The sequence below is a fragment of the Halichoerus grypus genome, chromosome 3 (assembly GCF_964656455.1).
Source record: "Halichoerus grypus chromosome 3, mHalGry1.hap1.1, whole genome shotgun sequence".
NCBI classification, from domain to species: Eukaryota; Metazoa; Chordata; class Mammalia; order Carnivora; family Phocidae; genus Halichoerus; species Halichoerus grypus.
This window is the reverse complement of record NC_135714.1, coordinates 160899119-160922231: the sequence shown is the minus strand read 5'-3', so window position 1 is coordinate 160922231 and position 23113 is coordinate 160899119. Positions and strand designations below refer to the sequence as shown.

The 23113-nt window shown below is 43.5% G+C and overlaps 1 protein-coding gene and 1 pseudogene across 2 annotated transcripts in view; one reads left to right on the top strand and one right to left on the bottom strand.

Moving 5' to 3' along the window:
* Positions 1 to 8939: 8939 nt before the first annotated feature.
* LOC118524773 (small ribosomal subunit protein eS27-like pseudogene) lies at positions 8940 to 9225 on the bottom strand (annotated as a pseudogene).
* A 13517-nt stretch (positions 9226 to 22742) lies between these two features.
* The window catches only part of PIWIL2 (piwi like RNA-mediated gene silencing 2), a 69260-nt gene continuing 68889 nt past the window's right edge, over positions 22743 to 23113 (top strand). For both annotated transcript variants that reach the window (XM_078068225.1, XM_036075160.2), the window contains exon 1: positions 22743 to 22931. In XM_078068225.1, coding sequence (XP_077924351.1) covers positions 22743 to 22931 — 189 coding nt within the window. The remainder of the gene's footprint in view (positions 22932 to 23113) is intronic.

Here is a 23113-nt window from a genome sequence, read left to right as displayed (position 1 = left end):
CATTAAAAATGTTCCCCAAAATATGAGTTAAAATTAGATTCAGCTGTGAACAATGGAGCCCTCCAAAAACAGTGGTTTAAACAAATAGAATTTTATTTCTCTCTTGTAAAACTCTAAAGATGCACAGTCTGAGTTGGTGTGGCAGCTCTGCACCACAAAGACCCAAGGGCCTCAGGTTCCTCCAGCTTATCTCCCTATGGTATCTAGGGCATGGACCTCATCCTCGTGTTCTAAGTGGAAGACCAGAGCTCTGGTCATTTCATCCCCACCCCAGGCAGCCAGATAAATGAAAGGTTCATAGCCCTCCCCCTTGCCAAAGGACAGGGTGTGTATCATATCTCCTTTTAGGGAGGTTCCTGGGAACTGTCTCATAATATTGATGATTATATATCTTTGTCCAGAGAGTAGAGACATAGTCACCCCTGGCCTTGAAGGAGGCCGAGAAATGTGGTCTTTGTCTTGAATGAGCATATACCCTCCTAAGAGTCAAGGTTCATGACCATGGAAGAAGGAAACAGGATATTGTGGAACAATGAGCAGCCCCTGTCACATCTATTCAACTTACTTTAACAATAACTGAACAGGAGCGCCTGGGTGACTTGGTCCGTTAGGCACTGATTCTTGATCTCAGCTCAGGTCTTAATCTCATGGTTGTGAGTTCAAGCCCCGCACTGGGCTCCATGCTGGGTGTGTGGAGCCTCCTTAAAAAAATAAAAAAATAACTGAACAACTGCTGGTCCCAGTTGTGACAGGGAAGAGTTTCCAAGGCACATCACTTAACCCACAATTTCCTCTATAGATACCATGCGTGGTCATTATAACCACTTCCTGCACACACTCTCAGCACCCTTGCCCTTCTCTCCTGCGTTATTCATTGGAAAAACTCCCACTTTTAGGTAAATCTGAATCTCTGCTAACTCTGCATTTCTTCTGAGAGCTTAAACTTGGCTGAAGAAACACCCGGCCAAGGTGATGGTCTCACTTTAAGACCAATAATCCACATTTTCTTTGTCTATTTATTTTCCTCACTCCCCAGAGAGTACAGCTAACCCCTATTCCTGTGTCCTCAAACCTCCAACACCTCCCCACTTCTCAGTCTTAGCTGACAACCCTACTTCTTACTGCACTAAGAAAACAGAAGCACTTAGAACACGTGTTCCCTCCATGGCATCGACGGGTCGGTTTGCATCTGTGTCCAGGTGCGCAGCCTCACCTCCCATTACCGTGGATGAACTGACTTGCTCCGCCCTGAGACCAGACCCTTCCCTGGGGCACTAGATTCCATCCCCTCTTCCCTATTCCAAGGATATTGCTCCAACAACTCCCTATACAATACCCCAATTTCCCCCTCTATTAGATCAGTTTCACAGGTTACAAATAGGCTCTTAGGGACCCATCTGGAAAACAACAAATTTTCCTTCAAGGTTGAGTTGGCCTCCAGTTAACCTTTTTCCTCTGCTTCCCTTTGCAGTAAAACTTCTTGAAAGAGTTGTCTTTACATGTCTCCATGTGCTCTCATTCGTTCCCTCTTGAGCCCATTCCAAACAGCTCTTCTCGAGGTCACCAGTGACGTCTTTAGCGAACAATAGAAATTTGCAATCCTTACTTGGAATCTGTTACCGCATTTGACACAGTTGAGCACTCCTTCCTTCTTTAAGTACCTTCTTTTATTGGCTCCGGGGTCACTGCCCTCACATTGGACGTGCTCCTCATCCTTCCTGGTATCGCCCCATCTCCACACCTCTAAACTCTTACAGGGTTTCTCTTGTCCTCTCATTCCCTCAGCAATCACATCTGGAATTGGCTTTAAACTCTCTATGCCCATGACTTCCAATTTATTGTTGCCAGTTGGATCTCTCCTGTCTCCCATCCTTATATCCAACTGCCTATCCTCCCATCTCTTTTTGTACGTCTACTAGGCAACTTGACCCTAAGTACCAATTTGGGGGAAATATAGGGACCAAGTAACATGTTAAAATAAGCCATGAGAGTCCAGTCAGCAAAATCTTGATTGTGTCTACAGGACAAATGACTCCATTTCTTCAACAAACAAGTTGTAAGGGATAAAAATGAAGAATCAGGAGGACCCTATAAGTTAAAAGAAATTTAAGACAGAATGTCAATCAGTTACAATATATGGGCCTCACATGATATAGATTCTGAGAACTGCAAAAACTTCTCAACATGAAGACTCCCTTCAAACCCCTGCCCTAAGAAGCTTGACCAAACCTCAACATGGCTTCTAGCAGCTTAAGGCCTCGTCCCTGGGACAACCCAGCCCCTTTTGAGCTCCTGTCTGGAAAAGCTCAGAGGTGTCAAAAAAAAAGTTGCTGTTTGTTGTAACTGGTATCTGACATCGGCCCCATCTCGTTTTCTTAGAGCACTCACTAAAAAGGGCTTGCGATGGTGAATCCTTCCTCTGTTCCTTGAGATGTGTGTGTATCTTCGGTAACTCCGAATGTCTGTCTCAAGGACCTGAAAGCCGTTCCTCTGAAGTGTAATCAGGAAGGAGAGGTCTTTGGTCTCCCTGTCTCTGGGAGGATAGATTCCTAACTTCCCATAACTGCCAGCTAGCAGACAGTGCTGGCCTAGTCACATTTACAGTGACCAACCCTTTATGATTTTTAGCGTGAGGCCCTGCTCTTCATTCTCCGTTTAAAATGCTCTGTTGCCTCTTCACAAATCCGAATGGAGCTCAGCTCTTTTCCCTACTGGCAGTGGTTACTGAATAAAATCTGTTTTCACTGCTTTAACTAATATCCAGCTTTATCTTTGACATTTCTAACAAATTAAAAAAAAAAGAACTCATGAGGTAATCTTGTATATCTGTATATTGACTAGATATTTGATAATATTAAATATTTATCGTTAGTTTTTTTTAAGTAATGGTGTTGTGGTTCTATTTTTCAAAATCATAATTAAAAAGTATTTATCTGGAATGTTGTCACTTCTCACCACACTTTCAGCATTATCACTCTTGACCAAACCAGCATCCTCTCTTGTGGGACTTATGACTGCCTATTAAACAATCTGCCTGCCTCTATGATGCCAACCCCCAACCCCCCCACCTCCCCCCAACCCGGCCACCAGTCTGTTCTCAACACACAGCCAGAGAGATCTTGGTGAAATGTGCCATATCATGCCACTTACCACCTCACTCAGAGTAAAAGCCAAGTCTGTTCAATCTACCAAGACCTCATGGATCCTCGCGTGTCCTCTGTGATCTCATGTCCTACCCTCCTGGGTCACTCAACTCCAGCCGCACAGGCCTTGCTACTTTTGAAACAAAACAGGCAGACACCAGCTTTAGGGTCTCGGCATTATTTCCCCCCTACCTAGAACCCACTTCCCCAGGGGTTCCCCCTTGCCTAGAATCGACTTCACCTCTTGTTTCCTCACTCCTTCAGGTTTCTGAGACTACAGAACCTGACCGCACTACATAAATTAGTGAGGCCCCATCCCCCACACTCCTAGTGCCCCTTTTCCTGCTCCCTTTTTTCCATAGCATCTACCACCACCTGACATATTTTTTATTTCCTTTTTTTTTTTTTTTTTTTGCCTGATATTCCCCTTAGAACATAAGCTATGTGACAGTAGGGACTGTTTTGTTCGTTACTGTTTCCCCAGAACTTGAAATAGTTCCTTGCACATAATAGGCACCAAATGAATATTTGTTGAAAGAATGAAGGAATGGCTATTCTTACGTAGGTTGTAGGTGTGTGCTAAAGAATTGTTCCACATTTCTGAGCAATTGCAAAAAAGGACTTTGCAAGTCTCCTCGCTTCCTCCCAAGGGAAGACTGTCCCTCACTTTTCCAGAGAGAAGAAAGGATCTCATTGACCTTGTGAGCAGGGCTTTGGGCCAAGTCAATGTACTGTTCTAGTGGCTTTCATTGCTGAGTATGTAATTGGCATTGGTGTTTTCCATGAACGCACTGTGAATGCTCATAAATGCCTGAAGAGATTAGATCAATCTGGAATTCTGCATCAGGAAAGTGCTAGTGATTTGGGGACTCTGCAACCTTATGACCCCTTGAAGCTAAAAATCTCTCTGATTCATCATTTTCCTGATTGATCATTTTCCAGGGAGGCTGCCTCCACCAGGAGGCACCCCTTTTTGTGGGGGGAAAGGGGGAGTTGCCTCCCTCATGTGGCTAAGAGGTATACCTCTTTTGAAAAGCAGCTTTTAGGGGCGCCTGGGTGGCTCAGTTGTTAAGCGTCTGCCTTCGGCTCAGGTCATGATCCCAGGGTCCTGGGATCGAGCCCTGCATCGGGCTCCCTGCTCAGCGGGGAGCCTGCTTTTCCCTCTCCCACTCCCCCTGCTTGTGTTCCTGCTGTCGCTGTGTCTCTCTCTGTCAAATAAATAAATTCTTTTAAAAAAAAGAAAAGCAGCTTTTAGCTTCTATTGGGTTCTTGTCAAAGCTGAACACCTGATGGGGCTGAAACACATGCCCGTAGAGACCCTGTGACGGTTATCTTGGGGGCGGGGCGGGGGGGTAGGTTAACTCAGACCCAACAACACATAATGTGGGAAAGGGCCTGAGAAGCCTCACTTGTCTGATGGAGATGGTATATTTAAGTCTACAGCTACCTGGCCTCGGTGGCATTTTCAGCTTTACGTGAAGAAAAGGCAGCTTTCCCTTTGGGGGAAAGGTTATCCTCCACTCCAGAGCCGAAGCAAAGCCACTTGCTCAGTGGGACTCTCGATCCACACAGGTTGCCCTAAAGCCTGGGCCGGGCTCGCTGACGGTCTGGCTCTGCTGAAACCCCTGATGTCCCCCGGGCCTCTGTGGCTGGTCAGCGACGGTGCCAGCTACGTGGAATGGAAAACAGATGTGCTCACTCCTCTCAGTGGGCAGAACTCAAAGCCATCCTCACAGCTCCAGCCAGTGCTCCCTGATGAAGCTTGTTATATTTTTACTGCTTCTTGGGCTGTTGACAATGGCCTAGCTGTTTGGTCTGCCACTTGGAAAACTACAGACTGGCAGATTCTTCCCTCTTTGGGGTCATGAACCATGGAAACAAATCACGGCTGCTGACGGAGCTGTTTGGGTCTCTCGGGTAGGTGCTCACGGTGAGGGTCCATCGTCTGAGACCGACCAGGACCAAGCTGCAGGTGGAGCTTGCACTGTCCACACAGCCACGTCCGCTGCCTGGCCCCGTGCTTGAAGCAGACACGCCCCACAGCCCCCAGCATAGGCTGGGCCCTGAGTAAAGACTGTATTTCAGATGCACCAGACGTTACTGCATGCCCGGCCAGCGACTCGTAAGAAAAGTTGAACCGTTTGTCTCTCGGAGAGGGAGGCCCATTGCACAGGGCGAGGCAGTTGAGTCCGCCGAACATTTGATCCCCTCCTGGGGCTCCTGGTGGTGGCTCACCACTGTTGATCCTTTTTTGGGTTGCAATCTTGCTGCAGTGTTGACTCTGGCTAGCTCCTTGTAGCCCTTGAAACTGCTATTTGTTATATTTCTGGCTTTTCAGACATTTGCAGTCTGACCACGATGCACCTTTGATCGCAGTGGGCTCTCAAGCTACTCGAGGTGTTTGACGAATATCACATCCACAGGCGTCTGGGACTGTGGAGCATTGGAATTGATTCTTCAAAAATCAACTCAAAATGATTTCTGACCCTACCTCCCTCACCTCCTCCTGGTTGGGGCATATTAGTAAGGCAGTGTGGTCACTAAATTTGACTGTTTTAGAAAGCAATCATTTCTTCTTGGCCACTCCCTGGTACTAATCAGGTGAAAGGTGGGATGTTCTACAGAACTATTTTAAGAATTTGAGATTCCCTGATGCACATGATGTTTCTTTCTCCTGAAGGGAATCCCAGCAGACCTCACCCTCTGGTGGCTGCCCAGCCAAAACAGGCCTAGGGGAAGGGGATTCAAGTTTAATGCTGATTATCAAGATTTTAGAATATTGTTACACAGTTTGTTAACATTCACACTATAAAGGAATATCAAGTGTGACAATCTGATTTTGAATTCCCCTCCAAGAATTTTTGCCCCAAACTAAACAATTCTGTGTGAGACCCACAGTTCCCAAACCGTATCATGCACACCAGGGTGCTGCAGCAGTAAGCCCATGGACCACCAGAGAATATTTTAAATGTTCAAGGGAGGGACGCCTGAGTGGCTCAGTCAGTTAAGCATCTGCCTTTGGCTCCTATCATGATCCCAGGGTCCTGGGATCGAGTCCCACATCAGGCTCCCTGCTTACTGGGGAGCCTGCTTCTCCCTCTGCCTGCCGCTCCCCCTGTTTGTGTGCACGCACATACATACTCTCTCTCCCTGACAAATAAATAAATAAAATCTTTTTTAAAAATTTATAAAAATAAATGTTCAAGGGAAGCACAGTGATACTCAACATCCATGGGAAACTGTGTGGACCACTAGTATAAGGTAGATCGTGGTTCTAACATTGGATTATTATCCTGTTAACAATGTCATATCTTTGCACAGTTGGGTTTCCTACAGTTGCTGTGATAAAAAGCACGTACTGTGTGAATATCAGTGTGGAACAGGCAATGAGCATCCAATCTGATGCCAAGGTTTGAAAACTCGTACAGCTCCCAGCACATCCCATTAGCACGTAATTATGGTTACTTAAAAATAGAGTAAAAGTATTATTTTTCTTTCAATTTATACGTATTATTTTTTCAAATGGCTACAAAGTGGTGACAACATAAATATATATTAAGATATATGCCTGGGTGGCTCAGTCGGTTAAGCGTCTGCTTTCAGCTCAGGTCATGATCCCAGGGTCCTGGGATCGAGCCCCACGTCGGGCTCCCTGCTCCGCGGGAAGCCTGCTTCTCCCTCTCCCACTCCCCCTGCTTGTGTTCCCTCTCTCGCTTTGTCTCTATCTGTCAAATAAATAAATAAATAAATCTTTAAAAAAAAAAAGATATATGGACCTGGGGCGCCTGGGTGGCTCAGTCATTAAGCGTCTGCCTTCGGCTCAGGTCATGATCCCAGGGTCCTGGGATCGAGCCCCACATCGAGCTCCTTGCTCGGCAGGAAGCCTGCTTCTCCCTCTCCCGCTCCCCCTGCTTGTGTTCCTGCTCTCGCTCTCTCTCTCTCTGTCAAATAAATAAATAAAATCTTTAAAAAAAAAAAATTTGGACCTGACAAATTAATAATGGGATTTTTAGGTGTTTCTTTTGTCCTGACTTGCTGTGAAAGAAATTACCCAGACACTAGGAACACAACTGATTAAATTTTATAAAAATACCCTTGTCCCTCTTGTATCTGATCCTTCTGGACAAATGGTCGGGGTGTGACAAATAGTAAGTTTGTAGTTACTGGAATGGAACACAGTGGGAGGAGAATAATGAATTAGGCACCAGGGAGGAACCACTTCGGTCCCCTGGAAGGGGTGGGAGAGGGTAGGACATTAATAATCTTTGTCTTCCAGAACTGCCTCTAGAACTTCCCCACAAAGGAAAGCACCCTGCTCCTCTCCACCTGTTGCAAGCCCTTGACACTGAACTGACTGCTCACCTGGCCTTCTGTTCGATCACCATTCTCTTTAATCTTAGCCAGGGTGTATCAGAAAAAGCAGAAGCCAGTCCTAGCTCTGCCCCTTCCACACAAAACACCCATCAGCACCTCTGGATCTCATCATCACTCCCCTACCCATTGATCAGTCATTCCATGGGTGGATGGATGAATGCCACTTGGCTGGTAGTATGGACAGGTAGAGGAGGGTGAACTGACTGCCCCCTAGCAGTCCCTCAAAAAAAAAAAGGGCTAAGCTCTTTGAACACCACTAAGAACCCTAAGGATTACAATCCTTCTGGGAGGCCACATTGGAGATGCTGTCAGGCTGTACCCCTGACTGATGTAGGGTCCTACTTGGGGGACCCAGCAGTTGTAAATCTTCTCTCTTTTTTTTTTTTTTTCCAGGAGCACCGTGAACACCTTTGGTACATGGAAGCCAAGTGTTAACTTCTCTGCTTCCCCAAAATCATGGTGACTTGCACTTAATGGTAAGTAATGAGAGACCATAAGAACACCACCAGTAGGGGTGACTGGGTGGCTCAGTCATTAAGCATCTGTCTTTGGCTCAGGTCATGATCCCAGGGTCCTGGGATCGAGCCCCACATCGGGCTCCCTGCTCAGGCGGGAAGCCTGCTTCTCCCTCTCCCACTCCCCCTGCTTGTGTTCCTGCTCTTGCTATCTCTCTCTCTGTCAAATAAATAAATAAAATTTAAAAAAAAAAAAAAAAGAACACCACCGGTAGATCACATAGCTCTTAGACAACTGCAGAGATCTCTTCAAAATGAAGCTGTCCTTTACTACTTGGAGATAACTAGCTTGTTATTCATGTGCAGTCTGTGGGGAGTTCTCTTCATGATAGGAGTTGTCCTATTAGAAAAAGTACTATGAAATTTGTCCCTGAATTTAGCTGAAGTGATCAATGACAGCACCTTGACTCTGGAAGGTATTCAGATCAGAACCCTTTCTTTCCAGTTCTTGACAAAAATTCTTTTAGAAGAGCACATGCTACATAATAAACTCTATATGAATATTTGTTAAACAACAAGCACATAAACAAAACCAATAAAGCCTGTGATCTGTGTTATTCAAATCTTCCCTAACCTTACTGATTTTTTTGGTTTGCTTGATCAATCAATTACTAGGAGGTGTATGTTGTCAACTTCTAGTTTGTCGGTGGATTTTTCCATTTCTCTTTGTATTCATCATTTTTTGTTTTACATATCTTGATGCTATGTTATTAGACACATATAACTTTAGAATGGTTAAAATTTCTTGAATCCTCCATTATTTTTTTTTTGCCCATAATCAAAACTTTATTGAAAAAAATGACACCAAAATAGATCACTGTTGTAAACCATACAAAATTAAACATAATTACATTATCTTGGTAGATTAACTGGAATTACTGAGCTGATAAGGCTTTCTGTGATATAACACAAATTCAAGAGGTTGTGTGGATCATTAGCGTTGCTTTCTTCTAAATGAACACCCCTCTGTGAGTCTGGCCTTTTCTCCTGTTGGCTGGCACAACACTGTTGAACAGCCTACACAAAGAACTGCCGTCTGAGCATGGCTGAAAACCGTGGTAATCTTGTAACAACCTGGACATTTTACATCCAAAAAATAGGAATTTGGGCTCTGAACTAGCTGTTTCTTTTTGTGTTTTTTCTTTTCCTCTTCCAAGGATGGGTGTAGTAAATCTCTAGCCAAAGGCATATTGATCCTTTCGCGATCCCAGCCAGTCCCGATCTCTGAATTCTCCATCATTATTAATTGACCCACTTTTTCCTTAATAATACTTTAAAGTTATTTTGTCAGAAATTGATACAGCAGCACGAGCTTCTTTTTTCTTTTCTTTTTTTAGCATTTGACTTTCAACCTTTCTCTATTATTGTGTTTTACGTCTATCTCTATCTAATTAAATGTCATATCATTGGATTTTGTTTTTTAAATCTAGCCTGATAATTCTTGCCTTTTACTTGGAAAGTTTGGTCCATTTATATTTATCATAATTACTAATACTGTTCGATTTATTTCTACCACTTAATTCGTGCTTTCTCTTTGTCCAGATTTTTCTGTGATTTATTGTTCTTCTTTCTTGACTTTTTGTTTGGATTGATTGACTTTTTTCTCATTTTTCCTCATACTGATTGAAAATATATGCATTTTATTTCTTTAAATGTTTCTTAAAATAGGACTACCACATGATCCATATGATCCAGCAATTCCATTACATACATATATATTATTCAGCCATAAAAAGGAAGGAAGTCCTGCCATTTGTGACAACATGGATGGAACTGGAGGGTATTATGCTAAGTGAAATAAGTCAGACAGAGAAAGACAAATACCATATGATTTCACTTACATGTGTAATCTAAAAAACAAACATGGGGTGCCTGGGTGGCTCAGTTGGTTAAGTGTCTGCCTTCAGGTCATGGCTCAGGTCATGATACCAGGGTCCTGGAATCGAGCCCCACGTTGGGCTCCCCACTCAGTGGGAAGGCTGCTTCTCCTTCTGCCTGCTGCTACCCCTGCTTGTGTTCAGTCTCTCTCTCTCTCAAATAAATAAATAAAATCTTTTTTTTTAAAAGATCTTATTTATTTATTTGACAGAGAGAAACACAGCGAGAGAGGGAACACAAGCAGGGGGAGTGGGAGAGGGAGAAGCAGGCTTCCCGCTGAGCAGGGATCCCGATGTGGGGCTTGATCCCAGGACCCTGGGATTCTGACCTGAGCTGAAGGCAGACGCTTAATGACTGAGCCACCCAGGCGTCCCTAAATAAATAAAATCTTATTAAAAAAAAAGGGCTCATAGATATAGAGAACAGACTGGTGATTGCCAGAGGCGGGGAAGGTGGTGGTGGTTGGGAGAAATGGATGAAGGGCATCAAAATGTACAAAATTCCAATTATCAAATAAATAAGTCATGGGATGTAATGTACAGCATGCTGATTATAGTTAATAATACTGTATTGCGTATTTGAAAGTTGCTGAGAGAGTAAATTTAAGTTCTCATCACAAGAAAAAGAAATTATTTTTTGTGACTATGTAAGGTGACAAATGTTAACTAGACATATTGTATGATCATTTCACAATGTATACAAATATCAAATCATTACGTTGTACACCTGAAACTAATATAAAGTTTTATTTCAATTATACCTTAGTTTTTAATTAAAAATTTAAATTGTATGTTAATTATACTTCAATAAAAATTATTATTGTATCTTTTTAGAGAGAGGGAAAGAGCATGAGCCAGGGTGGGAGGGGGGCAGAAGGAAGAGAGAGAATCTTTTTTTTTTTCTTTTTTTAAGATTTTATTTATTTATTTGACCGAGAGAGAGAGCATAAGCAGGGGAGCAGCAGGCAGAGGGAGAGGGAGAAGTAGGCTCCCCGCTGAGCAGGGAGCCCAATGCAGGGCTCAATCCCAGGAGCCTGGGATCATGACCTGAGCCAAAGGCAGGTGCTTAACCAGCTGAGCCACCCAGGAGCCCCAGAGAGAGTGAATCTTAAGTAGGCTCCATGCAAGGCTCAATCTCATGACCCTGAGGTCATGACCTGAGCCAAAATCAAGAGTCAGTTGCTTAACTGACTGAGCCACCCAGGCACCCCCAATACAAATTATTATTATTTTTTAAAAAATATATTTATTTATTTGAGAGAGAGAGGGAGAGCAGAGAGGGAGAGGTAGAGGGAGAGAGAGAATCTTCAGCAGACTCCCCGCTGAGCATGGAGCCCTACACAGAGCTCCATCTCATGACCTGAGCCGAAATTAAGAGTCAGGCACTTAACTGATTGAGCCACCCAGGCACACCCCCCATAAAAATTATTTTTAAAAATTTTAATATGCAAACTTTATAATGTTTTAATTCTAATTACTCTAATTACTAATTAAAATATGTTATTTTTCCTTTTTTAAAAAAAGATTTTATTTATTTATTTACTTACTTATTTATTTACTTATTTATTTATTTGAGAGAGAGAGCAGGGGGTGGGCAGAGGGAGAAGCAGACTCCCCACTGAGAAAGGAGCCTGATGCCCAGGGCTCAATCCCAGGACCCCGGGAACATGACCTGAGCCAAAGGCTTAACCAACTGAGTCACCCAGGCACCCTTAAATGTTATTTTTCTTAACCTTCTGGCTCTACCTTTCTTTTTTTTTTTTTAACTTCACTGTATTGGATACCTCTATGCCTCATTACAGATCCTCTCAGCCTTACCTTTCTTTATATAGCCAGCTCTGTGGTAAACATCTCTGTGGGCACTCACCAGGTCTACACAGATAGAATCTGATAATGCCTAGCCTCAGACTTGCCCTGTGCATCTCCTGCCTTCTATCCTGAGGCATCTATGTTGATGTCAATGCATAGAAGAGCACTGGGAAACCATGGTGCACCTAGAAAATATAAGGAGTTAACACACCTTAAGGTGAGCCTTTGATGACCAAGGGAAAGGAGAGAATCAATGGATACACCCATCCCACTTATTCTCGCTGGGAACATCCCCCAGGATGAGTAGTCTTGATATGTACTTCATATGGTTTCTCAAATGATCCTGAGTGATGGAGCAACCAGACCTTTGTAGCAGTGGCCAAATTAATCATGTATCCTTGAATGAGCACTCCTGCCCTCCATCATTCCTCCATCCCTCACTCTTGTTCCCTGGGATCACACACAGACCAATAAAATCCTTGCACTTAAACTTCTATCTCAGACTCTGCCTTCTGAGGAATCCCTGCTAAGCTACCCACCTATCAGACATTATTATTACTACTTTATTCAGCAAACTACTTTCTTATGACTCCTTTTTTCATCTCAGATTTTTCATTTTTCTTCATTTTAGTGTTTAAAAATTCTTTGACAGGGTTTGTTGGAGGTAAATTTCTCTTTTGTGATCTCTCTTTCTCTCAAAATGTTTTATTTTACTCTTGTTGAAAGAAAATTTCACTAGATATGCAATTTCTAGGTTCACAGCAATTTGTTGTTGTTTTTTCCTTAACCTTTCAGGTCTGTGGATATATTATACCACTGTCTTCCAGGCTTTTTCTATTGAGCCAATTTTCTTTCATTTGTAGAGAATGTGTTTCTTCTTAGATCTTTTCTTTGGCTTTGATATTCTGTAGTACAACTATGATGCTAAGAGTAGATTTATTTTTACTTTTCTGTTTGAGATTCCTTGGGCTTTCTGATTCCAGAGATTTGTATCCTTCATCAATTCTGAAGAATTCTCACCCATTAACTCTTTCAAATATTGTCTTTCCTCTTTTCTCTATATTATCTCCTTCTCAAACTCTGTTGGATCTTCTGTTTTAACTTTGTTCTCCATGTGTCTCAACCTTTCATATTTTCCATTGATACTACATTCTGGGTAATTACTTCAGATTACTCTTGTAATTCATGATGGGCCCCCCTCAGCCATGTCTGCTCTGTTGTATAATTTTTTCCCCTAGGTATTTCATTTCAATTTTTATATTCTTCATTTTTAGAAGCTCTATTTTGGTTCTTTTCAAGTCTGCCTAGTCAATTTTGGTAGCCTTTGCTCTTTACTCATGATTTTAATTGCCATTTTTATTTTTTAAAACATATTATGGATTCATTTACATTGTGTCCAGTGATCCTTGTTTTGAGATGTTTGTGGGTCTGATTCTGTTCATTGTAGTTTCTGCTTGTTTCCTAATGTGTATTTTAAAATAGCTTTATTAAGGTCTATGTTACAAATCATAAAATTGACCCTATTCAAGTGTTTAATAATTTTTTGTAAATTTATCGAGTGGTACAGACATCGCCATAAATCAATTTTAGAACATTTTCATCACCTTAATAAGATCCTTTTAGGTTCATTAATAGTTCATCCTCATTATTCCTCCTAGCCCCCGGCAACTGCTCTTCTACACTCTGTTTCTACCCATTTGTCTTTTCTAGACTTTTCATATAAGTGGAATCATATAATATGTGGTCTGTGCCTGGCTTCATTCACTTAACATAATGTTTTTGAAGTTCATCCATGGCATGTGGCATAGTTTGTTCCTTTTTTTTTTTTTTTTTAAAGATTTTATTTATTTATCTGACAGAGAGAGACACAGCGAGAGAGAGAACACAAGCAGGGGGAGTGGGAGAGGGAGAAGCAGGCTTTCCACTGAGCAGGGAGCCCGACGCGGGGCTTGATCCCAGGACCCTGGGATCATGACCTGAGCCAAAGGCAGACGCTTAACGACTGAGCCACCCAGGCGCCCCATAGTTTGTTCCTTTTTACTGCTGAATTTATCCATTGTTTAGATATACCACATTTTGTTTATCCATTCACCAGTTGATGGACAGTTAGGTTGTTTTTAAGCTCTGGCTCTAATCAGTAATGCTGCTATAAACATTTGCATGCATGCTTTGTGTGGACGAATGTTTTCATTTCTCTTAGGTAGTTACCAAGAAGTGGAATTTTTGGTTCCTACAGCAATTTTTTGTAAACTTTTTGAGAAACTGCCAAATGTTTTCCAAACTGGCTGCACCATTTTACATTCCCAGCAGCAATGTATTAAGGTTCTGGTTTTGCCACATCTGTTTTGTGTCAGTCTTAGCCTATTGATAGTGATGCTGTCAGCTAGGAATGCCTGGGGGCACTCACCTGACATTCACATACTTCTTGTGGCAAGCCCCCACAGCTATTTCCCTGACCAGAGCCAATGTTGTGCTGGACCAACCCTTGTGGTTCTTAGGATTGCAAGACCCATCTCAGCACCAACCATTAGGGGACTTTGGAAAAAACCCAAAGTTTATTACCCACAAGTCCTGGAGGGTACACAGTATGCCTGAGGGCCACACAACAAGGTCTAGGGGAGAGAGAGGAAGAAGAGAGACGGAGTGTGTGTGGGGGGACCTGGGGTTCTGCCTTTATTAGGATCAAGGGTGGGGTTTTTGTGGGTTTACTCTTTATCTGGTGAATTTAAAACACAAGAGCATGGGGTGCCTGACTGGCTCAGTTGGTGGAGCACGTGACTCTTGATCTCAGGGTTTTGAGTTTGAGCCTCACATTGGATGTAGAGATTACTTAAAAATAAAATCTTAGAGGGGCGCCTGGGTGGCTCAATTGGTTAAGCGACTGCCTTCGGCTCAGGTCATGATCTCGGGGTCCTGGGATCGAGTCCCACATGGGGCTCCCCCTGCTCAGTGGGGAGTCTGCTTCTCCCTCTCCCTCTGCCTCCTCCGTCCAGCCCCCCGCTCCGCTTGTGCTCTCTCTCCCAAGTAAATAAATAAAATCTTAAAAAAAATAAAATCCTAAACAGAAACAAAACGTAAGAGCAGGGAGTAGGGGTGGGAAGGGAAAAGCAGGGGCACTCAAGGAGTCAAGAGTTCCACAAGGCTTTCTAAAGGGAAACTCCAGGGATGAGGACAGCCTGGCTCCTTGGCTACTTGTTTATCTGGCGATATGTTTGTTTGAGATGCGTGTCTTTGAAATGGGCACCTCAGCAATCAAAAGCTTAATGTCAGGTATTTACCCTTCAACATCGTTGTTGACATTTATTATTGTATTAGTCAGCTAGGGCTGCCTTAACAAAATACCACAGATGTGAGGGGCAGTGAAGGTGGTGCTTAAACAACCGACATTTATTTCTTACAGTTTTGGAGGCATAGAAGTCTGCGATCAAGGGGCGCCTGGGTGGCTCAGTCGGTTAAGCAGCTGGCCCTTGATTTCGGCTCAGGTCATGATTTCAGGGTTCTGGGATTGAGCCCCGAGCCAGCTCTGCACTCAACAGGGAGGCTGCTGGAGATTCTCCCTCTCCCTCTGCCCCTCCCCCCACTCATGAGCGCACACGCGCGTGGTCTCTCTCGCTCTCTCAATGAAAGAGAGAGAGAGAGCGCGCGCACAGAGGGAGAGGGAGAGGGAGAAGCAGACTCCTCACTGAGCAGGGAGCCCAACATGGGGCTTGATCCCAGGACTCCAATATCACAACCTGACCTGAAGGCAGATGCTTAACAGACTGAGCCACCCAGGTGCCCCTCAAATGAATAAATCTTAAAAAAAGAAGAAGAAGAAGAAGTCCATGATCAAGGTGCTGGCAAACTCGTTTCTGGTAAGACCCTTCCTTGGCTTGTAAACAGCCACTTTCTTTCTGTGTCCTCAAAGGGCCTTTCCTCTTTGCTCACCTGGAGAGGAAAAGAGATCTCTGGTGTCTCTTCTTCTTCTTAATCCTATCAGAATAGGGCCCCTACACTTATGACTTCATTTAACCTTAAGTACCTCTGTCCTGTCTCCAAACGCAGTGACATTGGGAGTCAGGCTTCAACATATGAATTTAGGGAGGGCAAAATTCAGTCCATAACTTCCTGCCCTATGGCTTCCCAAAATTCATGTCCTTCTCACATGCAAAACACATTCACCCCATCCCAATACCCACCCCCCCAAAGTTTTAACCCACTCCAGCATTAACCCCAGTACAAAGTCTCATCTGGATATCATCTAAATCGGGTATGGGTGACAACTGAAGTTCAGATTCATCCTGAGCTTTATTCCTCTCCGGCTGCAAACCTGTGCAGAAGAAACAGCTTTGCCTCCCAGGCTCGGGGTGGGAGTGCCAGCCCTGATGATCTCTGAGTCACCTTTGGGGTTATTCTTCTGTCTTCTTAAAGGATAAAACATGCTGAATAGTTCTATTGTCCTGTCCTCGAGAGTCCCAGAAGTCCAAAAGCCTTCCTTTCTTTCATCCGGTCTCTGCTCCTTTTGGTCCAAACTGGCAGTGTGTCTGCCAGCATAATCCCATCTTTACTCCTGGTTCTGCTGAGATAGCTGATTATCTCCACAGTTAATCATGGATAATCTCCTAATGGGGTGGATTGTCTAGCCACACCCTTGGTGTTCTCTCCAGAACAATTTTTCTCATTTTTGCAATATGGATGGGTTGAGAACTTTTCAAATCTTCAAGTTCCTTTTTGCTTAATTTTTCCTTCAATTTATCTCTCTCCTCTCACATTTTACTAGAAGCAGGAAGGAGAAGCCAGGTCTCACTTTCAACATTTTGCTTAGAAAACTAAATATCCAAGTTCATAGCTTATGCGTTCAACCTTCTACAAAACACTAGACCACAATTCAGCCAGGTTCTTTGCCATTTTCTAACAAGGATCACTTTTCCTCCAGTTTCCAATAACATCCTCATTTCAGGCTGAGATCTCACCAGAAGCACCTTTAACATCCATAATTCTACCAGTAGTTTTCTCAGGACAATCTAGGTTTTTTCTAGCATGCACCTCAAAACTCTTCCAGTCTATATCAACCACCCAGTTCCAAAACCACTTAAATACATTTTTATGTATTTGTTACATCAGCATCCCACTTCGTGTTTCCAAAATGTTATTAGTCAGGGTTCTCTAGAGAAACAGAACCATTAAGATACATATATAGTGTTGTTCCAGTCTGAAGGCTAACAGGCTCAAGACCCGGAAAGAGTCAATGTCTTAGTTTGAGTCTGAAGGTGGGGGAAAAGCAGCTGTCTCAGTTCAAAAGCAGTCAGGTAAGAGGAATTTTCTTTTTTTCTTTTCTTTTCTTTTCTTTTTTTAAGGTTTTATTTATTTGACAGAGAGAGACACAGTGAGAGAGGGAACACAAGCAGGGGGAGTGGGAGAGGGAGAAGCAGGCTTCCTGCGGAGCAGGGAGCCCGATGCGGGGCTTGATCCCAGGACCCTGGGATCATGACCTGAGCCGAAGGCAGTCGCCCAACGACTGAGCCACCCAGGCGCCCCAAGAGGGATTTTCTTATTCCAGAGAGAATCAGCCTTCTTGTCCTAATCAGGCCCTCACCTGATTGGATGAGGCCCACTTATATTACAGAGGGCAGTCTGCTTTATTCAGTACCTCAGTTCAAATGTTAAGCCCATCCAAAACACAGAATAATGTTTGATCAAATCTTTAGGCACTCCAGAGATGGCGCAGTCAAATTGATTCATAAAATTAACCATGACAGGTATTATCTGTTTTACTTATTATAGCTATTCTAGTGGGTATGAAAAGATATCTCATTGTGGTTTTAGTTTGCATATCCCTAATGACTAATGATATTGACCATATTTTCATGTGCTTATTAGCCATTTATATATCTTCTTTGGTGAAAGATCAATTCAATCACTTACCCCCACCACTTTTTTTTTTTTAAGATTTTATTTATTAGAGAGAGAGCAGGAGCTGGGGGTGGGGCAGAGGGAGAAGCAGACTCCCCGCTGAGCCTGGGATCATGACACTTAACTGACTGAGCCACCCAGGCACCCCACCCCCCACTTTTTTATTGGGGTGTTTTGTCTCCTAATTGAGCCTAGTGTATGTGTATTTAAATGTGCACTCGTGTGTATTTTACATTTAAATTACAAATAACAAAAGAACAGTTCACCCATTTTATTGATCCTACTGTGTTTTGTGATTTATTTATTTTTCTTGTGAGCTTGTATCTATTGACACTTTTTATGGGAGCTTTGGGGCCAGGTTGAAGCTGCATTTCTCCTAATGTATTTACTTCTACCTGGAACCCAGAGGTACTACAGACATGGGTCTATCTCCAATTAAATCCTCCTTGTAGTTCCTAGGCCAAACAGGCAATGTAATTTTCTGCCCTTGATCTTACTGTGGCTGTGGTGACTTTATTTTCTGAACCAAAATAATCTGGAAATGTGGCCAGAATGGAAGTAGTGATGGGACAAAGGGCCAGAGTGTTTGAAGTCATGATTGCCTGGGAAAATCCAGATTGCATACAGAGGGTCACCCTCACCCTGAGTTTTAGAGCCTGGCAGGGCCAAGTGGACAAAATTTTGCATTATGAAAATATCATTGGTAATTTAATTTTAAATACTTAAAACAGTATGATGTATATGTGCTGTTTTTAATCAATATCCTAGGGATGGTTAATTAACAATTGAAGTACCCTGGTGGGGAATATAAACTCCAGGAGAAGTTGATTAGTTTTTGAAACATTCTAAGCAGATGTCCACACTTTAGAGAACTTCGACCACCTTTATCTCCACTCAACAATGAGACCATATGGATTTTTCTTTGGTGAAATAAATAGTATTTATAATGTATGGATTGGCTAGAAACACAGTACAGAGGCCACCTACTCTTGCATGACAAGATATAGAAAACTAGGGAACCCTAGATACTCCCTTTGTACTGCATATTACCATTACTCTTTGTAATGGTGCTCTTGATTTATATTCCAAAACTGACAGCTTCAGAACATTATCTGAGAATTGCTGTTGTGAAGATCTTTTAAATCCTCCCCCTAAGATGTTGTTTCCTGGGCATGGAATGAATCATTCATGCAAAGTTGGTCAAAGTACCTAAAGGACAGGAAGCTGGGACTTTACCAAGGTTACAAAACGATTTGTTTTATTGTTTTTGAGCCCACTTGCTACTAATATTTGCATGGGCAACAAAATTCTGCCTACTATATATGTTAATAGAACATAACATTATAACATTGAAAGGTAGGAAGGTTGTAGAGTAGAAGAACTTAAAATGTTACAATGTTAAACAAATAACATCTACAAAGAGTAAAGGAGTATCATGCCAATTAGATCCCTGCTTTGTAAATCCTCTTGCTCCAATACTTTTCAAATTCTATTCTGATTTGAGTAGAGGAGAGTCCTTGAATGTATGGATTAAAACAAGGTATGAGATACCTGAGGTTTGGAAAAGCCTCTAGTGCTATTCCATGCAGAGCATTTGCCTGTCTCTATAGCATCAGCCAAGGTTTCTTGAAGCCTGACCCCAACCACCTCCTAAAACCTGGGGTTGGCAAGGGGTGTAGTTATTTGCCAAAATGTTTGGAGAGGGTGAGAAATCTGTATTTCTTTGGGTGAAAATATTCTGTAATTACAAAATTAACTACCAATAGTTTTATATAGTTTGGAGAAAGTTTTTCTTGGCTTACAGATTCAGACATCAAATAATAACAGTAGGCAACATTAATTGCAGGCAATCTTCTCATTGTGCTAAGTAATTTATATACATCATCTCATTAATGTATGTACATTTCCATACATTTCCATACACCCTATGAATGGATGCTTTTATTTCTATCTTATAAAGAAAGTGAGGTGCAGAGATCACATAATTAGGTGTTTTAATGTAAACTCAAGCTTACCCTTGCCTATATCCCTATATCCTCTAACTGGGAAGGATGGGGCACATCAACTTCATTATGAGCAATTTTTTTTTTTTTAAGATTGAGGGTTGCTGGAGTGGTAGGGGGTGGGAGGGATGGGCTGGCTGGGTGATACACACTGGGGAGGGTATGTGCTATGGTGAGTGCTGTCAATTGTGTAAGACTATTGAATCACAGACCTGTACCTCTGAAACAAATAATACATTATATGTTAAAAAAAAAAAAAAAAAAGAAGATAGCAGGAAGGGAAGAATGAAGGGGGGTGGAAATCAGAGGAGGCGACAAACCACGAGAGACTATGGACTCTGAGAAACAAACAGGGTTCTAGAGGGGAGGGGGAGGGAGATGGGTTAGCCCGGTGATGGGTATTAAAGAGGGCACGTATTGAATGGAGCACTGGGTGTTATACCCAAACAATGGATCATGGAACACTACATCAAAAACTAATGGTGTAGGGACGCCTGGGTGGCTCAGTCGTTAAGTGTCTGCCTTCAGCTCAGGTCAAGATCTCAGGGTCCTGGGATCAAGTCCCGCGTCGGGCTCCCTGCTCAGTGGGGAGCCTGCTTCTCCCTCTCCCTCTACTTGTGCTCTGTCAAATAAATAAAATCTTAAAAACAAAACAAACAAACAAACAAAAAAACAAATGATGTCATGTATGGTGATTAACATAACATAATAAATAAAACTAAAAAAAATTTTATTTATTTGTCAGAGAGACAGACAGAGAGCGCACAGAAGTAGGAGGAGCAGCAGGCAGAGAGAGAAGCAGACTCCCTGCTGAGCAAGGAGCCCGATAGGGGACTCGATCCCAGAGTCCTGGGATCATGACCTGAGCCGAAGGCAGACACTTAACGGACTGAGCCACGCGGGCATCCCTGAGCAAATTTTTTTATGGGAGTTGCCCACAAAACAGAGTCCAGATCTTAGAAACATAATACATTTAATACTTAGGCTTACTCCTAACTTCCGGATCCCCATTTCAAACACCCTTTTGGGGATGAATCTTCTGTAGAACGAAGCTGCTAGAAAGGGAGAGGTTCTTTTCACAGACGAGCCAATGAGATGGAGGCATCCTGTGAGTGGCGTATCGTTTGGCCAATGGGGTCAGCCCCTGAGGCCCCGCGAGAGGACCGGAAATTGGACTGGAGCATATGGGCCTTTCGGCGTGTCGGTGCGTCGAGTGCGGTATTCCGCTGACGCTCAGCGGAACCTGGCGACGGCTCGAGCCTCCTGTGTGGACAGAACGGAGGTTTGGAAGGCCAGGGAGGCCCAGGTAGCCCCCGTGCAGGCCGAGTGGGCTCTCGCTCAAGCCTGCGGTAGCGAGCGGGGATCCTTCCGGCCCAGTGCGGACCCTCCGCCCTCCACGCCCCCACCCCCTCACCCACCCCAGCCCCCACCCCCACTCCCACCCCCCCCCACCCCAGCCCCAGGCGCGAGAGACTGTGGGCCCTGGGTGGGGCCGGGCCTGGGGCGGGAAGTCGTTATTTGACACCGGGTATGTAGGAGGAACGCAGGACCTGGAGAAGGTATAAAGGTTGTGGCCCAAGGAGAGAGGGGACTCCTGCTGGGTCTGAGTGTTATTTGGATGGCAACAGTGGGTGGGAACCCCAGCAAAGCTATTGGTTTTGGGACTTTCCTCTGGGATGGAGGGGGGAAGGATTTGCCCTCCGGGGCTTTCCTTCTGGTTAGGCCCCCAGTCATAGTGCCTCAGCCCAGAGCTGGCACCTGGAGAGGTGGGGAAGACAGGCCTGGCCCCGGGCCTTTCCCTGTTGCACATTCTAGTCAGCCAGCTCTCTGCTAACTAATCAAAGGAGGAAGTCCACATTAAGGGAGGGCCTTCTGGAGGAGGGGCCAGAATCCATAGCAGTGATGATGGAGGTGAGGGAGGAGTGGAGAAGGGAGGATGCCAGAGATCTTGTAATTGGTAGGTGTCAAAGCGCCCCTCAGTGTGTACCAGTTAGGCAACTGATTCTTTGGGTGGTGCTGGGAAGATGTGAGCAAAGAGGCCAGGCTAACTGAAAAGGAGTTTAAGCACTAGAGTTACTGTAGCCTTTAGGGAAGGGTGGCATATCCTGCCATTTTTGTGTAAAAGAGGATAGTCTAGTTAAAAATTGAAAAAATTTTTTTGCCAGATCCTGAACTACTTCCACCTGTAGTATTGACTTAGGATTTCTGTCAGTCCTGTCTTTACATAGATGGCCTGATTTTTTGTAGCTAATGCTTAAGGCAGGTTTGCAAAAGTTAAGAAGAGGTTTATTTGTCAGTTAAGGATTCTTTGGGGACCACGAGTAGGTCAGGGCAGTGAAGGGAGCTCTTTAAAGAAGGACTCCTGAATTCTATAGGTTATAAAGTGATTTTGAAGACGCTTAGTGGTCCTGAGATTTGAGGAGCAGGAAGAGCCTCATCCCTAGTTACCTGGGTGCGCAAAGGGTGTTAAATGTCACCTGTGAAACTCAGCAGGTATTGCAAGCTCAAAGCAAAAGGGTCTACATCCTAGAGACCTCAGTTCTGATAGAGTTTGAAAGAAGAGTTTTATAGAGAGGAATTGGATAAAGATTCAGAGAAGCAACTACGGAGATGAAGGGGAAGATGGAATAGTGTAAAGTGAAAATAGATTAGGAAAAAAAATTAGGACTCTAGTAGAGGAAAGATGGACCAAAAACAAAGCAAAATCCATAAATATTTACTGACAGAATAATTTTGTAATACGGCTATGGTAACTGTGAACTTGCTCATAAACCAAAATCATGTTCATACATAAAAAGTGTTTACTGTACAACAGGCAGTTAACTTACAGGACCAAGTTCTCTGAGAGGCTGTTTGGGTAGAAAATATAAGTAACTTTGGTGAGAGCTTGGCTTTTAAGGGCTTGCTGATGGAGAGTAGAATATTCCAGGCTAAATAGAGCTTTAGAAGTGAATATGATATAGGAGGTTGGTCGTATTACTGGTATGACCTAAGGAAACTATGTTTTTAATGCTTTGTGAGTCTGTCTTGAAGGAAAAGGAAAACAATTAGGAATCTTTAATCTTTATAAAATGCCGGCAGGTAATTGATCAGAACAAGATCGACACCCGTATCCTCTGCAGCCTTTCAATGGATCCTGTCCGACCACCCTTCAGGGGCTCTTCTGTGCACCTGTCTCAGTGTGTACGGATGCCAGGCTCTTGGCCGCAAGCTCCTAAACCTTTGGACTCAGCTCTGGGCAGGGCAGGACCTGCAAGCAGAGGCCATGTGTTTGGAAAGCCAGGGGAACCAAGCCCACGGAGTGGGCCAGCACAAAGGGTAAGACCATGTCTGGATGCATAGTAGCAGCATTCAGCTTATCATCAGAGGAAATAACAGATTTCAAATAACTGTGAAGCCCTATATGAAAAAAAAAAAAGATTTGGGCTTTTTTGGTTGGTTGATTGGTTGGGTTTTGTTTTTGTTTTTGTTTTTCTTAGTTGCATTCTGGGCATATGTTT